General features: G+C 38.7%; 1 protein-coding gene across 1 annotated transcript in view; it reads left to right on the top strand.

The window, feature by feature from the left end:
* The first annotated feature begins 438 nt into the window (after nt 1-438).
* prox1a (prospero homeobox 1a) overlaps nt 439-16,644 on the top strand; it is a 101,438-nt gene continuing 85,232 nt past the window's right edge. The window contains exons 1-2 of the mRNA XM_067988922.1: nt 439-570; nt 5,629-7,412. Of these exons, the coding sequence (XP_067845023.1) occupies nt 5,696-7,412 (1,717 nt within the window). The 5' untranslated portion in view covers nt 439-570; nt 5,629-5,695. The remainder of the gene's footprint in view (nt 571-5,628; nt 7,413-16,644) is intronic.

Here is a 16,644-nt window from a genome sequence, read left to right as displayed (position 1 = left end):
AAGCCTAAACTATATATTTTTTTACAAAATTAAAAAAAAATAGCTCCTAATTCTTTTCGTCTGAAGTTGACAATAGTGCGAGTCGAACACGGGAAAAATATGACAATCGAAAACCTTTTTATAGAAAGAAATCAGTTTATTGTAATGTGCCGCACAGCACAGTCTGGAGCCAAAGTTGGCAATTGCTGAACGAAAGAGGGGGGAAAAAAATACCCAGGAGCACGTGACCCGCGGTCCCCAGTCCGCGCGCCGATTGGTGGGAAGGAAATATTTTTGAAGCCGACCGCCAAGTCTTCCCTTATTGGACAGGAGCGATAGCCGCCGCGATTGGTTCGGAAAGGTGACGTCACAAAGACTATGACGCGCGTTCTTCCTGTTTCCTTCCTCGCGTCTTGAAGTGTATCATCAGCGGCTCGCGCAGAATTAACAATCAGAGAGAGGAGAGCGGCGCGAAGCCCTGCCTCCTGGAGGTATACAATATCCTCACCATCTCTCCCCTTCTCTCTCTCTCTCTCCCCCTCCTACAAGCAGCAAGCTTTCCTCCTCGCTGGCTACTAATACTACAGCACAGTAAGTAACCTTGTCCCTTACTTACCTTTTTCTACGTCCTTCAGAAACTTTAAACGCTTGCTTGCAGCTAGTTCCTATACCTACAGAGGGTTTTTTTTTAAAAACCATATGTATTTTGGAAAGAGAGAAGGAGGAGCAGAAAAGTATTTCTAACCCCTTTTTGTTTTGTACACAATACGCTGCTTGTTTTCCAAATATTGCATTGTACTCTTTTGTCCCATCATCTGCTGCCTCTTTGTCTTTTGTCAAGTATTGTATCCTAGGTATTTCGTGTCTCGTCATGCAACGGATTTGCTTTTGATTTGCATGGATACTTCCTTTTTTTCCTGACCTGGTGCAGATGTGTTAGTTTCGGTTTGCTGTCTTTTGAGATATTTATTTTGTAAATGTGCTATTGTATCGCTGGATTCGCCCTGCATTGTGTTCAAGCCTGGGTTTTATTAAAACTTTGATAGGGGCAGCGATTAAATGAAGGCTTTTTAAAGTACACAGGGGGTCACACTAGTTCCAGTCTTTGCTTTTCCCCCCTCCTCCCCTTGGTGGCTGTATTGATGGTCAGATGTGGACAAAGAAGTTGTCGTCACAAGGTGTCCTTTGTCAACAATTCCCCCTTTGTACCCATTTACAGTTCTGCTCTTAATATCCACCTAATCTAAATGTGCGGGTCTTGATCTGTGTGCGATCATAGCAATGATAAACATAGCGTAATGAAACAACGACACTTTTCTCAATGTATTAAGCGTGTAGGTGCGCTGTCAGATCGAATGGTCGGGTTTGCGTTGACAAGGAGTGATTAACAGAAAGCACAATTGCAACTGCTGCGTTTGAACAGTTGGAGCGATAGTATTTGTGGGAAAGACGCATTTTGATTTTAATGCAAGCGTGTTGTAGATTACTTCGAGACGAGTAAGGAAAAAGAAGTGGCCCTATCTAGAAAGTAAAATCAACTTTCAGAAAGTGGATTCTGCAGCATCTTGGAAATGTAGTTCTGTGGCTAAAAGTGTCGTCAGATTAAATGAGCCTAAAACAGTTTTTTTTTGCTAGTTCAAAACATAATTCTGTAACACTAAACCAAAACAAATGTGTAGTAGTGTCACCCACTAGTATTTGCCTATTGCCTTCTTTAGTTTGAGGTTGGTAGAGATCTGGTTTTGTTCTGCTCAGCTGTGACCTCTTTAGAATTGCCTTTAATTGTTTACAGACAATTCAAAGTCGCTGGCATCCCTGCTTGTCTTGTACATTGTTCCCGATATTGATGTTTACCCAGCCAGCTGCTGGATGCCCCGTAACCCAGGCACACCAACGGAAGGATCGCTTTTGCTAATGTTTTCCTAAAGGCGACCCTCTCCCCCTCCCCCCCCCCCCCCCCGGCCCCGGCTGAAAGTGAGCTGGTAAGCACTTAAAGACAGATTGTTTTTAAAAGGCGAGCGTTCCTGACGGTGTAAGGTGTTGAATGGTGTTGGCATTAGGCAGGGACTGCGCATGGGCACTGGCAGACAGGTGCGCTGTGTCAAAAAGGCAGGTGCAGCTTCGTGTTACAAGGGAGCAGCAACACTGAGTGTCCGTCTTTAAAAAAAAAAGAGTCCAGTTTGCGATCAGACCTGAGGAGAAATCATGACCATTAGATACTGGCCGCCCCAGAGTAAACTTTAAAAAAAGACGGTTTGGCCCTTTGTTGGTTAAATGCCTGTTTGCATTTAAAAACTATGATTTATGAAACAATATATAGTCTGCATAACGCTCGTTTTCATCCGATCACTTGCCAAAGCACACGTTTAAATGTAATGAATTAATCTGACAATTGTGCTGTACAGATAGGACTAAGCTAACCACAAGTCTGTAGAAACACGTTTTATATATCTTTTTCAATTGCTCAAAAAAAACACAAAGAACTTCAGGAAAATTGTTGGCTTGGAAATATTTTCAAGATACATCTGCAACTTTGGTTGTCTTGAAATGATTCAAAGTAACAGCTGTGTTGTAACAATGGAGTTCTAGGTAACAGCATCTTTTTCACATCTGTCAGCCTCCATAAAATGTTTCTTTAATTTGCTTAAATGTTCCACTGTATCAATTAGACTTTTGAAACTGCTTTAGAGTAAATGGCAATTATTTGATCCATCCCATATTTTATAGCCCCTGTATCAGCACAAGCAAAACTGGGTTGTTACCTGGTATAGATGAGGAACCTGCATTTATAGTGGCCATAAAGTTTTAAAAGATAATGCTGTCAAACATCTGTGATTATTCAAGTTATTTTTCTCAAGTGTAGAATCTTTTGTCACAGAATTGCGTGGAGATGTGTACACATCTGATTAGACACCCTACAGTATATGTTACATTACAGGTGTGCAGAATATTGTGTACTTAGTTCAACTGTACGGAGGAAAACTAAAAAGACAACACATCCCTACAGTCAGCTGTAGTTTCAGTAAGTGAGTTTTGATTTATGATGCTTCAGGAGAAAGTAGGCAGAAAGGACTTGAGAATTAGTGGATACCTAAAATGTCAAGATATTAACAATGTGTGTTTGTAGATGGGTCCTGAAAATTATAAAATTGGGGATGTTTTCATCTTTTTAACACAAAACTACACTTTTAGAAAGTGCCTATATATTTTTCCATGATGAAATTGAGACCTTTTGGAATTATAAAACTATAGTTCCCTTAAGAGTATTGCCATTCTTCAATTATTTTTCCACCCACAAACAATCTTGTTAATCAATTTAGAGCCTACAACAGCCACTTGAATCAGTTTCTCCATTCTTCCCTTCCCCCTCCCAGAAGGCTATACAACAACTGATGTCTTTATTGCAAATGAAGCTTAATAAACAGTAACTGATTTGCCGCAAAATGTTATGCCTAGATCTGTAAGTGTATAAGAAGGGTGTACTGGAATTTTGTGCTTGCTTCAGGTAACCAGACCACTTTATTCCCAAGGAATAGAATTGTTGAAAATAAGTGTCTTCCAGGTGCTAATGAGCTAAAGACAGTGCATCCATTTTTATTTGTCTACCAAGAGAATAATTAGAAGCCATTCATGTCTAAATGCTTACAACACAACAGCTCTGCTGTCTCCCCATATGAAGCACTGACTTTTTAAAAAAGGGTTGGTATGAAATTAATATTTCTGGAAAACAAGTTAAATTTGTTAAACAACCTGAAATATTTTTTGAAGAGGTTTAAAATTTATTCTGCACCTTTTAACTAGCAAAGGAATTCTATATTTTGTTTTTTTAAAAACTGGATGGAATGGGAAAACTCTATTTTGAAAGCTTTTTACTGTTGGAGTCATTAAAATTAAATGTCAAAGTCTTCTGAAAGGCAGTCCATTTAAGCAGTGTAGAACATTACTATTTTTGATTGTAACTCCGGAAACATGTTTAGATGTGTAAATGTTAATACTTTCAGTGGTCAGCAACTTTCACTAGATGCAGATTAACCAGCAGTGATAAGTTCTGATGGCTGTGTAGTCTTAAGAATTATGTTTCAGGAGACTGACAAGCTTAAATATCAAATCTTTCAGCAGGTAAGTGAACTGATTAAAAATTCTTGAGATGGACCTATTACAAATATATTTGCAAACTGAAAGCGCACAGTTGCTTAGGTAGACCGTCATTCTCTAATGATCATCACAGCTGTGGTCTTGGGGAATATGTAGATGTTTTTACAGGTGAACCGAAAGGGATGGGAGCAATTCCAAAATGTCCGCATGCTGCCTTTGGCAAGCAGTCATGCTATTGTGGAGATGTGTGCTGTTCAGCTGATGTAAAAGTTTCACATAGGATAAATCCAGCATGAAAAATATATTGTGATTTGTTGTTTATGTAGGTTAAAAACCTAAACCCCATATTCTATAGGACCAGCACTTGAAACTTCCATGGGGTTATGTCAGTGCTCGTTAACCAGGCACGGATTACATCTAGATTGCCTTTATGTGAGAAATGATGCAAACATATTAGCTGTGTTTCTGTTCTTGGGAAATCAGGAGCTCTGACATAAAAGAAAATACATTCTCTTCCTTTCCCACGCTTTTGTTTGATGTTTTCTTGCTCTGTTGCTGAACATTTTAGATAATTTTCAAATGAGATTTGAGGATATAAAGGAATTCTCACATACTTGACATCTGAAAATTATTTTTCACTAAATTAGAAAACAAATAAATGTCTTTGTCCAGTACATAAATCTCATTGTTTTATATGTATCTTTTTAAGCTATGACCTTTGATCAGATAAATATTATCATAAGTTTTGCAAATTGATGTAAATGTTTAGTCACGTCATTGTCACTTTTGTTTTTTTTTATAGGGTATGAAACAGGAAGCTATATCTTACTACCGCAGCGATAGATAACCTTTCACCAGCAGTTACCTATATATAGGTTTAAAAAAGAATAAATGGATGGCCTAAACCTATATTTAGGTTTGCTCTGCTGCCTTTCATTTTGTGCCGACAGTAATGCCATATCTTCATGGCATTCTAGGAATGAAGTGTAGAAGAAATGGATGTAATTTGGCAAGTTCATTAGTTAAGAGTACATAGAAAATAAATTTTAAAAAGTTAATTCTGAATAAACTAATCTTAAATTTTATGTTAGGACAGGTTTTCAGTAAATTGTATTTTTCAGTGTAGGAAAGAAAAGGCTATGATAATGCAATATGTATCAGCACAGAGATATATTACATCAGTGTTTTTGTGATCAGACTGATTGATTTGAATTTTTTTCATTCTTTGAAGTCTGATTTAATCAATAGGTTATCGTATTTTGGTTATTTTTTTCGCTTAAGATAAACAGTATCATTTTAGGCATTTGTACAGGAGAATCATATTACTGGTGCTTAAGCAGTTTTGCTTTTTTAAATCTTAATCCATCTTAAAGCATTGGAGCAGAAATATTTAAAAATGTTTCATTTCAAACAGAGTGCATAATGAATTGTAATAATTGTAATGTGCCATAAATCCCACTACCAGCGCATTTCTACTTCATGCAGAATTGAGGTCAGGAAATTTGGAGAAAATTAAAGAAAATGATTCATCAGTCCTTTTGTTCTATTGGCTAGGGTCCCAGGATTCTCGAGCTGTGCCCAGCTGACAAGCTTTTGAAGATGGCACAATAACAGTCCAGTGATGCCTGACCATGACAGCATAGTCCTCTTAACTAGACATACTAAAAGACGAAGAGTCGACATTGGAGTGAAGAGAACTGTAGGGACATCTACGGTGTTTACTAAAGCGAAAGTGAAGCTATTCAGTGCCATGAATCCCCACGGTTCAGATCAGGACATTGAGTGCTCAGTGGTTCAACATACAGATGGGGACAAATCAAATGTGCTCCGCAAGCTGTTGAAGAGGGCAAACTCGTATGAAGATGCCATGATGCCTTTTCCTGGAGCTACCATAATATCCCAGCTGCTGAAAAATAATGCGACCAAGAATGGAAGCACAGAGCTCAATTTGCAAGCCAGTGGTCTCTCTAGCACAGGCTCAGAAGCCAATCAGGAGGATGCCTGTAGCAATTCTTCAAGGGAAAGTGCCCAAGAATGCGTGTCGCCATTTAGCAGGCCTAGCATGAGCCAGTTTGATGTGGATCGGCTTTGTGACGAACATCTGCGGGCCAAACGTGCCCGAGTTGAGAACATAATTCGAGGTATGAGTCATTCACCAAATGTGACATTGAGGGGTGGAGAGAATGATCGAGAGGGGGTGCAGCAGCCTGTGAGTCCTAGAGAAAGCTATAGGGAAAACAAACGTAAGCAGAAGCTTCCCCAACAACAGCAACAGAGTTTTCAACAATTGGTTACAGCACGGAAAGAGCAAAAGAGAGAAGAACGACGCCAATTGAAGCAACAACTGGAAGACATGCAGAAGCAACTGCGCCAGCTCCAGGAAAAGTTCTACCAAATATACGACAGTACAGATTCTGAGAATGATGAAGATGGCAACATGTCTGAAGACAGCATGCAATCAGAAACCGCTGATACTAGGGCACACAACAGGTCTGACAATGAGATGTCAGACCTAGATCCAGGACACTTCCTTGATCGTGCTCGTGCTCTTATTAGGGAACAGGAAATGGCAGCAGAAAATGAAAAACTAAAGAGAGATGGCCACTCAAGGAAAAGCCAGGGCCTGACCAACTTGCATGCTGAAGGGAAACAGTTAGCTGAGACTCTTAAACAGGAACTTAATTCCACCATGTCACAAGTAGTGGACTCTGTAGTCAAAATGTTCTCTAAATCCTCCCACCAGCTTCCTCAGGTCTTCCCACCCATCCAGATTCCACAGGCAAGATTTGCCGTGAATGGAGAAAACCACAACTTCCATACTACTAATCAACGGCTTCAGTGTTTTGGTGATGTCATAATTTCCAACCCGTTGAACACTTTTGCCAACATGCATGTATCTAACTCTTCAGACCAGACAGAAGCACTGCCTCTAGTAGTACGCAAAAACTCATCGGAGCAACCTGCCTCCACCCCTTCTATGGGTGGCCACCACAGCTCTCTTCATCAGTCCCCACTCTCAGCTGCAGCAGGATTTTCATCCCCTGCTTTCCGCCACCCTCTGCCTCTCCCTCTTATGGCGTATTCCTTTCAGAGCTCAATAGGTAACGCCTCCAGCACAGTTTCTGGGAAAGACAGGTCATCTCCTGAGTCCTTGGACTTGACCAGGGAAACAGCCTGTCTGCGGACCAAAGTGTCATCACACCACATGAACCATCGTCCGTGTTCACCAATGCATCCATCCAGCACAGCTGAAGCTCTCTCTTTGTCTCTCATTAAATCTGAATGTGGTGACTTGCAGGATATGGCAGACATTTCACCATATTCTGGAAATACAATATCCTTTTCTGATTATTTATTAGTGTCTAATATAGGTGTATGCAGATAGAAAGAGTACAAGTTTTCACCTAATTAATGTCCTTGATATCCTATTAGAATGGTGAGTTGAACTTTCAGAAGGGAATCCACATCCTTGGGGTGTTGATTTTATGTACCATCATTACCTGTTTTTGCAAGACCCAAACATGGTGAAGATGCAACAAGTGCATCACCCCCCACCCTCCAATGTTCTGCAAGTTCAGTGCAGCTGCCTGCTATGCATGATTAACCTCTGTTCAGCTGTACACAGAAATCTTTTGTCCTTGTATGTACAAAGCAAATGATTTTAAAAGCTTGTGAGCACAATCAGAGTGGGCTCAGCTAAACTGAACTTCTTTCACAAGATTTACTGTACTTGCTTTTTTTTCTATATTTTAGGTAAACAGGTATACATTTTCTTTTCAACAGTATATTTTGAATGATAAAAATGGTGCTGGATTATCTACTGCAAATCACCCTCTGTCAAAGTGCCAGTTCTCTGTATAGCTTTTCCTTTTGCTTTATCATATCACTTTGTCAAAGTAATAGAGCTTCTATTTTTTGCTCTTACAAAGATTTGTTGACAGGAGTCAGTAACATACTGCACCATTTGTTGTTGCTTAGCAGCATACTGTGGTATTTTGTGATTTAATAGCCAATTACATATTTCACAGGTAGCAAAATTGTACATTTAAAATGGCTATTATATATTTATTACCTTATTCTGACAGTTACATTCAAAATCCATACTATATAGCTATATCATTTATTAATTACTTTCCCCTTCTTTATTGCCCTGCCCCACCAGCATATTAAACTTTGTATGTTTTAGGAATTTTGAGGTGGTCGGCTTAATTAATTCAGAGGGCTTGCAGCCTCATTTCACTCCTGTAGTAATAATTATATTGTTCTCTTATGTAACAAGTAAAAAATTCCAACACCTTTTTCACTAAGTATAGGAGTCTGTCTTTGATGAAACAGAAGAGAAGAATTTGAACCTATAACAGAAAACATACATTATGTACAACTGTGTAAAGTTGTATCTCATAGAGTAAATTTAGATTTGAAGGTGAATATATTCTGCAGGGTTATGAATAAAACCATACTAATTGGACACAAGTTTTATTCAAATGGTAAAGGAAACAGTTGAACTGTTGTTCTCAATATTCCAGCCATGATCTTCCATGTCACGAACCCTCTTTGCATCTCAAGAAAATAGCCTTGTAGAATACAAAAAAAATTTGCATACAGCAAATTGGAACAGAGCTACAGCATTATGCAAGGCTAAGATATCTGAACAGTCAATCTCTATGGATGTACCATAGAATAAGATGCCATTAAGGGATAGAAACTTGAGTTGTGACAAGTAATAAATGGGGATGGGCAGAAAAGAATAGAACTCTAATCGGGTTCTAATGTTGTTTAATAATTGGTCCATTGCCAATGTATTTAATTGAGAGTAATCTAGTAACTGTAAGATTACATTGCATATATCTTGAATTGACACAAAAGATGATAACTAGAACAAACCAGGATTTAGAAATTATACCGCCAATGTTGCAAGTATCTTTTTGATCAGAAACTTTGTAATACTAATTCTCTGGTAGCAAGAATTGCAATAAACATACTCACAGTAACATTTGTAAAGCATATGCAGTTTTTGATTTTTTAAAAAAAACTTTATTATCCCTACTAAAGTATGATTTAAAAAGTCTTTAATTTCCGATACTGAATTGAAAACGGTAATTAATATTCCAGTTGCACTGCTGCAGCCTTTGATCCAATTGTACAGTTCTATATTGTACTACACTGACATAACAACTCATCTGCCTCTCAGGTAATACTACATATTTGCCTTGTAAAAACTCTGTATGCAGACTACACACAAACTCATGTGGTGTTTGAACACTGCTTTAGGTTCAGCTGCAGTGCAGTATTTCTCTGATCTTTTATTTTCCTGAGCAGATGTCTTTCATTAATTTATGGATTTATCATCTTTTCTTTTTTTACACCTGGCAGCTGGCTCAAGTTTCAGCAGTTATTGTCTATTTTGCATGACATGTAGAATTGAATGTCATCTGTCTTAACAAAGCTGAAGCTGAAAGAATGAGGTGAGCCACATGAGCTGCTGGGACAGAGCTGTACGTTTTCTTACCTCCTTAATATTTATTTGTGCTCATTTCTTCTGGCCTTGAATGGGCTGTGCTTGCATTCTGTGCAGCTGTATGTTTACCAAATCTATTCCAACATGAGTCATTGTGCGTGTGTAAGTATCCTAGAAACAGCTAGCGCTTTCTTGGGAGAACAGTTGCTTTCAGCATAAGCACTTAAAAGGGAAATTAGCCAATTGGTTAGTTCTGCTTAACAGTATTTTGAGAAGCAGTGGCATCGTTTTGTTGTACCTTGAATTTAGGATGCTTTTTATGTTTACTTAGAGATCAGTTGCATAAAGTATAAGTTACCTAACATTGTATTAATGATATGCTTTTTTTTAAACAATGTATTAATGATAAGGCTGTTTTAATAGCTCCTGATAAAAGATGTTATGATAGAATTTTCTTTAGAGCTTAGCTTAATATGATTGGTGAAATGTGCAGCGTTTGCTAAATTTAAATATATTTTTGCAAAATGACCTAAGGATGAACCCACAGATTTGTTGTATTTATCTTTATAAACCCAATTATTTTGTCTGATCTTTTAAGTATTTTAAAAAATGTACTATGTAGTTCCTTTAAAAAAAAATTAAACAAATTAGAACTAATGCATGTAAGTAACACTTCAGTGACTGGTCAAATGCTCACTTTCAACATTGCTTTTTGTCCTTTTCCAATTTTTCCTGTTTTCTCCCCTCCTCTCCTAAATGTAATGATTCATGTTGAGGTACAGTTCTGTGGGCACTGACAGCCCTTCAGTAAGTGTCCATTCTTCTTGTGCAAGCTTAGGCAGTGAGCATTGGCAGGTTACTTGACTATTAAAGGAAGTAATCATTACAGAGCTCCAACCTGTCCTCACGTAACATTCATACATGTATGTTCTAGCAAGAGTCACTGTGTAGTGATCAGGAGTGGGACACCTGCTTGATTTTTGTTTTCATCCTTTCCTAGCCTGGAGATCGGAGGCCAAGTGTGGTACTCCAATTGCCATCACGACTGAGATCAGCTAATTTAGGAGAGACTCGGGATTAAATCTGGGGCCTTCCTCAGCCATACGCCTCAGTACCACACTCAGCAGTTCATTCACCGACTGAGTTATTGGGAGCTCTCACTTTTGGCATTGCTGGTTTCGGGCTTTTCTCACAGTAAAGAATGCGAGGTGATATTGCTGATTCATATTAGATAAGTTCCATGTGGAATCCTAATTTGATGTAGCCATTTGGTGTTGGCTTTAATGCAGTTTTGATTCATTCTTTATGCTGGGATGCAGAACCATCTTGTGTAGCTTTGTGCTGCAACATTCTATACAATATAAATTATGGTACAACAGACTTCCTCTAGAGTTGAGCACCAAATATGCCTAGAATGAACGACTCCTCTATAGCACAAGTAAAAATTGAATGATTTTTGTCCACCCCAGATTTAATTATTAAAATAAAGTATTTTTGAAAACATTTGTGCGAAGATATTATCTTAAATTATAGAGTGGGACAACGTTTACAAAGAGTGGTCATAATTAGAACTATTGGGATTTATTAGTGCAAGGATGGACTGATTGACTTCATTTCTTCTGCCTCTGTCCCTCCAAAATGCAAGACTTTTAAAGAGTAAAGCTTTAAATGACTGCAAAACTCTATTTGCACTGTGGGTTGATTGCATGCTCCCAGCAGGGAAGCAGTGCTCTCACGGAATGCAGGTTGAAGACAGAGCTAAAACTGTGTAGCCCTGATTCTTCAACTGCACTTCCAGCAAGCTCAGCTCCCCACTGGGAGTGAGCTTACACAGAATCACCCCTTAAATTACTTGGTGCAAATGCTAATTGGTCACAAAAAATGATAAATGGGCCCACAGAGTCTTTGCTAATGTTTAGTTTTTCCTACATGATGCACTTTTTCTAAATGATTGTAAACGCTTTAGAGGTACAGCAATACGATTAAAAGATAATTTAAGTAAACCAGCAGATTTCACTCAAAGGATACATTGTTGCAAGAGGATGCTGGAGTGGGGCTGGGGTACACACCTCCACTGAAAGGATATGCAAAGAAGTTTGTAAGATTTGTTCAGAAATGGTGAAGTGTTTTTTTGATTTTGTTCCTGGAAATAAATATTGCATTTTCCTTGCCCACTGCTGGTAGATGTAAATAAATAAATCTGTTCCCTTCTCACAGCACAGTTGCATAATTAAATTAGTCTATGTATATCTTATGGGGGGAACAACATTTTCCTAGGATATCAACTGGGCACGCTAATCCATCTGTTTAAAAGGAGGGCCAAGAAATATAAAACTTAAGAAAAGATTAAACTAATTTTGAATCTTTCATATGTTACCAAATATATCTGCACAGTACTTGGTGTTAGTAATAGATTATGCTTGAATAAACATATTTAAATTCATGACTTTTATTTAGAACTATCCTCCCAACTTGAATAATAGTGGTGTTCAGGAAAGATAGGGAAGGGAAAAAAGGAGGTGGGGGTGGTGGCGGTATTGATTAAGGAGAATATTGCAGTGCTGGAAAGAGAGGATGCCCTTGAGGGGTCAAGGACAGAATCTATTTGGTTAGAGTTAAGAAACAGTAGAGGTGCCTTTACACTACTGGGTGTATTCTATAGGCCACCAATTGGTGGGAAGGATATAGAGAAGCAAATTTGCAGGGAAATTACAGAGAGGTGCAAGATCTGTAGACTAGTGATAATGGGGGACTTCAACTATCCCAATATAGACTGGGATAGTAATAGTGTAAAGGGCAAAGAGGGGGGAAGAATTTCTGAAGTGTGTTAAGGAGAACTTTCTTGATCAGTATGTTTCCAGCCCAACAAGGAAGGAGGCATTGCTGGATCTAGTTCTGTGGAATGAAGTGGGGGAACATTTAGGGAACAGTGATCATAGTATCATAAGGTTTATATTGGTTATGGAAAAGGACAAGGAGCAAATTAGAGTAATAATACTTAATTGGAGGAGGACCAATTTCAGTGGGTTGAGATCGGATTTGGCCCGGGTAAATTGGAACCAAAGATTGGCAGATAAAATAATGGGCGGCCTTTAAAGAGGAGACGGTTCGGGTACTGTCTAGGTACATTCCCACGAGGGGGAAAGGTGGGCCAGCCAAAGCCAGAGCTCCCTGGATGATGAAAGAGATAGAGTAAGAGGAAGCAGAAAAAGGGGCTGTATGACAGATGTCAGTTTGATAATACAATTGAGAACCAGGCTGAATATAGAAAGTACAGAGGAGAAGTGAAAAAGGAAATAGGAGGGGCAAGGAGAGAGTATGAGAATAGACTGGCAGCTAACATAAAAAGGAATCCAAAAGTCTTAATAAAGGCATACAAATAGTAAACAGGTAGTAAGAGGAGGGATGGGGCCGATTTAGGGTTCAAAAAGGAGATCTACGTATGGAGGCAGAGGGCATGGCTGAGGTACTAAATGAGTACTTTGCATCTGTCTTTACCAAGGAAGAAGATGCTGCCAAAATCACAGTAAAAGAGGAGGTAGTTGATACTGGAGGGGCTAAAAATTGATAGAGGAGGTACTAGAAAGGCTGGCTGTACTTAAAGTAGATAAGTCACTCGGTCCAGATGGGATGCTTCCTAGGTTGCTGAGGGAAGGAAGGGGGGAAATTGCAGAGGTGCGGGCCATAATCTTCCAGCCCTCCTTAGATAGGGGAGTAGTGCCAGAGGACTGGAGAATTGTAAATGTTACACCCTTCAAAAAAGGGTGTAAGGATAAACCCAGCAATTACAGGCCAGTCAGTTTTACCTCAGTGGTGGGGAAGGTTTTAGAAACAATAATCCGAGACAAAATTAATAGTCACTTGGACAAGTGTAGATTATTAAAGGAAAGCCAGCACAGATTTGTTTAAGGCAAATCGTGTTTAACTAACTTGATAGAGTTTTTTGATGAGGTAACAGAGAGGGTCGATGAGGGCAATACGGTTGATGTTGTGCATATGGACTTCCAAAAGGCGTTTGATAAGGTGCCACATAATAGGCTTGTCAGCAAAATTGAAGGCCATGGAATAAAAGGGGCAATGGCATCGTGGATATGAAAGTTATGATCTAGAATGCACTGCCTGAAAGGGTGGTGGAAGCAGATTCCATCATGGTTTTCAAAAAAGAATTGGATAAATACTTGAAGGGGAAAAAAATTGTAGGGCTACGAGGAAAGGACGGGGAATGGGACTAACTGGATTGTTCTTAGAAAGAGCCGGCACGGGCTCAATGGGCCGAATGTGTAATCATTCGATGATTCTAGTGCCATCTTTTCTTTCTGCTGCTATCCTCTCTCAGAAGCACAAGTAAAATAAATGCAGCTGTTCTAACCAGTTACAATACATTCATACATATATATATAAATAAATTGAGCAATGACAAATTTAAAAATGCAATTTCATTTGTCACATGTAACATGTGATGTTTGTTAAATAAACAACGTGTTGAACAGAATAACTTGAATTGAGTTCCTGTGAAAGTAATCTCTGATAAAACTTCAACATTCGTTCAAGTTATTTTGATGTTTTTACGCAAAAAAAATTAAATGATTTTTTGGGTAATTAATAGCTTCCTCAGGCTACAAGACTTTTTCCACCGAAGAACAGTAAAGAAAGATGGGTCAGTAATTACAAACAGTAAGTCTTGGCATATTCTGTGAATGGTCAATGTTGATGTCAAATTAGTTTAAAAATTCTGAGAGTTGCAGGCACAGAAACAGGCTACCTTGTCTGCTACCTTGTTGAGTTTCATCTGCTAAGGATGATAACATTTAGAGGCCCTATAAACTCAAGCCATAGGCTTCTCAGAGATACACAGATGTTTGACATTTCTGTCGGAAACATTTTAAACACAAGATGCTGCTGTATAGATAAATGTAATCACTTTCTCATGGCTTTATTATGCTAAAACCTTTGGTCGATTTTAACTCGGGATGCATTCGGAGCAGGCAGGGGTGTGGAGTGGGAGGAAAATCCACAAGGATCTTGGTGGAAGTGATGTTAGGGCCAACGAGTGGGAGCAAAAATTGGGTTGGAAGGCTGAGGACGCCGGGGACTCGAGGGAACAGTCCCTAGAATAAAATTGGCATTATGCAAGGGCTAGGGAGAGGCAAGACCAGGGCTGGGGTGGCCCAAGGACTTCTTGCGGGGCCTGGGGAAGCACTCCTTCTCTTCCTGGCCCACAGGGATTGCACAGATAAGTGATTTTTCTAAACTTACCATGGCCTCTTCTGGCCACTCCACGACCCCTGCCATAGTTCTGCTGTCAGGGTTGACCCTATGCAGGCCTCCCTAATTTAGAAGTTATAATGCAGTTGTGGCAACGGTGATGTAATCGGGCCGTGACTTTTCAATATAAAGTAGGTCCCGCCTGCCGGGGGTGGGCAGCCCACCTGATAAAATAAGTAACAATGGTGGTTGGGGGTGAGAACTTGGCACCACCCACCCCCACCACCACCATCTTACCCCCCACCTGCACCGTTCCCACCGGGGGGTACGGGTGGAAGAGGGTTAAATTGTACCCACCTATCTCCAGCATTGTTTCACATCTAAGTGAGAATCCAAGAGGCACTGAAGAAGATTTTCAAAAAAGATTTGGAGTGACTTCATTTGGTTACACTTCCGCTCCCTGCTCTTGGTGCCACCTTGGCAATTCTTGTTTGGTCGTTTCTGAACTCAGTGACAAAGATTCCTGGACACTTTTTGTATGCTGTTCAAAGACTGATATAATGGGAATCTTCAGATGAAGATATTTGGAGGCACCTAATTTGTTGAGTGGTTCTAATCAACAAATATGGAATGTGCACTTATCTAGATGGTTAAAATTGATTAACTGAAAATTTTCATAATAAACTTTACCAAAACATAATCTTGAATTGCCATATAATTTGGAGATTTATACAATGTATCCATCAAGAATGCCACTTAACTCCATGGAGAGCAAATTTATTTGATATTGCTTTATTACAGATCATCACAGGATGAAGCCTCAAATGACATGTCATTTCTAGAAATACCCATAAAGGAAGTTACTGACATACAATTTGCCTACTTTATATTGACTTGTGCCAACCAAAGGACTGATATTGATTAGTTAATAAATATTCTTGTACTATCAAATCATGAAATTTAGATATTAAATTTACCATGTTGGTCAACAGCAGATTAGTCACTATGGGAGTTCGCTATTTATATCAAAATGATAAACTCATTATTTGCATGAAAATGCTGTTTATAAATGAAGAAAATTTATTTATCTCATTTGATATGGCTTAATTATAAATTAACTATCCCCTCAGAGCAAATAGGGATGTGCAATAAATATTGTTTTGCCAGTGTTATGCACATCTCAAGAACAATTTAAAATTTAAAAAAATTGTGTGAACCTGGAAAATACTGTAGTGTTTGAAAGTTTGTGTACAGTAAAAACAAAGTCAAGCTGAAACTTAAAAATACCTCCTCGCAATCAAATTTTAAAAATGGACTGCTTCAATTTTCATAAATTGTTCATGAATGCATATTTGAGCAGTAACTTTAATGAATTTGTTTTTTATGATGATAACCACCATAGCAATAATGCTGTATTAAAGCACCTGAACCATAATGTTAGGTAAGGGTTGGCCTCCTGTGCTAGTACATAAAGTGGCCACTTGACGGAAATCAAAATACTTATTGAAAGCTGGTCTAGGAGTTGCAGGTGATTAGTAATTTTTCACTTATGTTTTAATTTTGGCATCCAATGGTCTTAAGCACATTCTATTTGAATATAATCAAAGTCTTTTTTAGATTATTGTTGTTCTGAAAAGTGTGAAGTCTGTAATTATTCAGTACGCCAGGGCTGTTAATACTGTTTTCAATATTGTGTTACATCTAAGAGTTAGTTTTTTTCTTAGAATAAAAGTACAGTGGTTTTATTAATCTGATGGTTATCACCTTTAAAATTTTCATTATTATTTGTATCTTCAACATGATAAATACAGTATAATCTTGTGTTTGCCAAAGTGCCTCAGGCATAACAGATGCCTGTAAGATTGCTTTGTATAACTCACTTGATCTTATGGGATTTTACCATTTTG

The sequence above is a fragment of the Heptranchias perlo genome, chromosome 8, assembly GCF_035084215.1.
Source record: "Heptranchias perlo isolate sHepPer1 chromosome 8, sHepPer1.hap1, whole genome shotgun sequence".
Classification (NCBI taxonomy): domain Eukaryota; kingdom Metazoa; phylum Chordata; class Chondrichthyes; order Hexanchiformes; family Hexanchidae; genus Heptranchias; species Heptranchias perlo.
The sequence above is the reverse complement of the archived record's forward strand: the minus strand, read 5'-3'. Positions and strand labels throughout refer to the sequence as shown.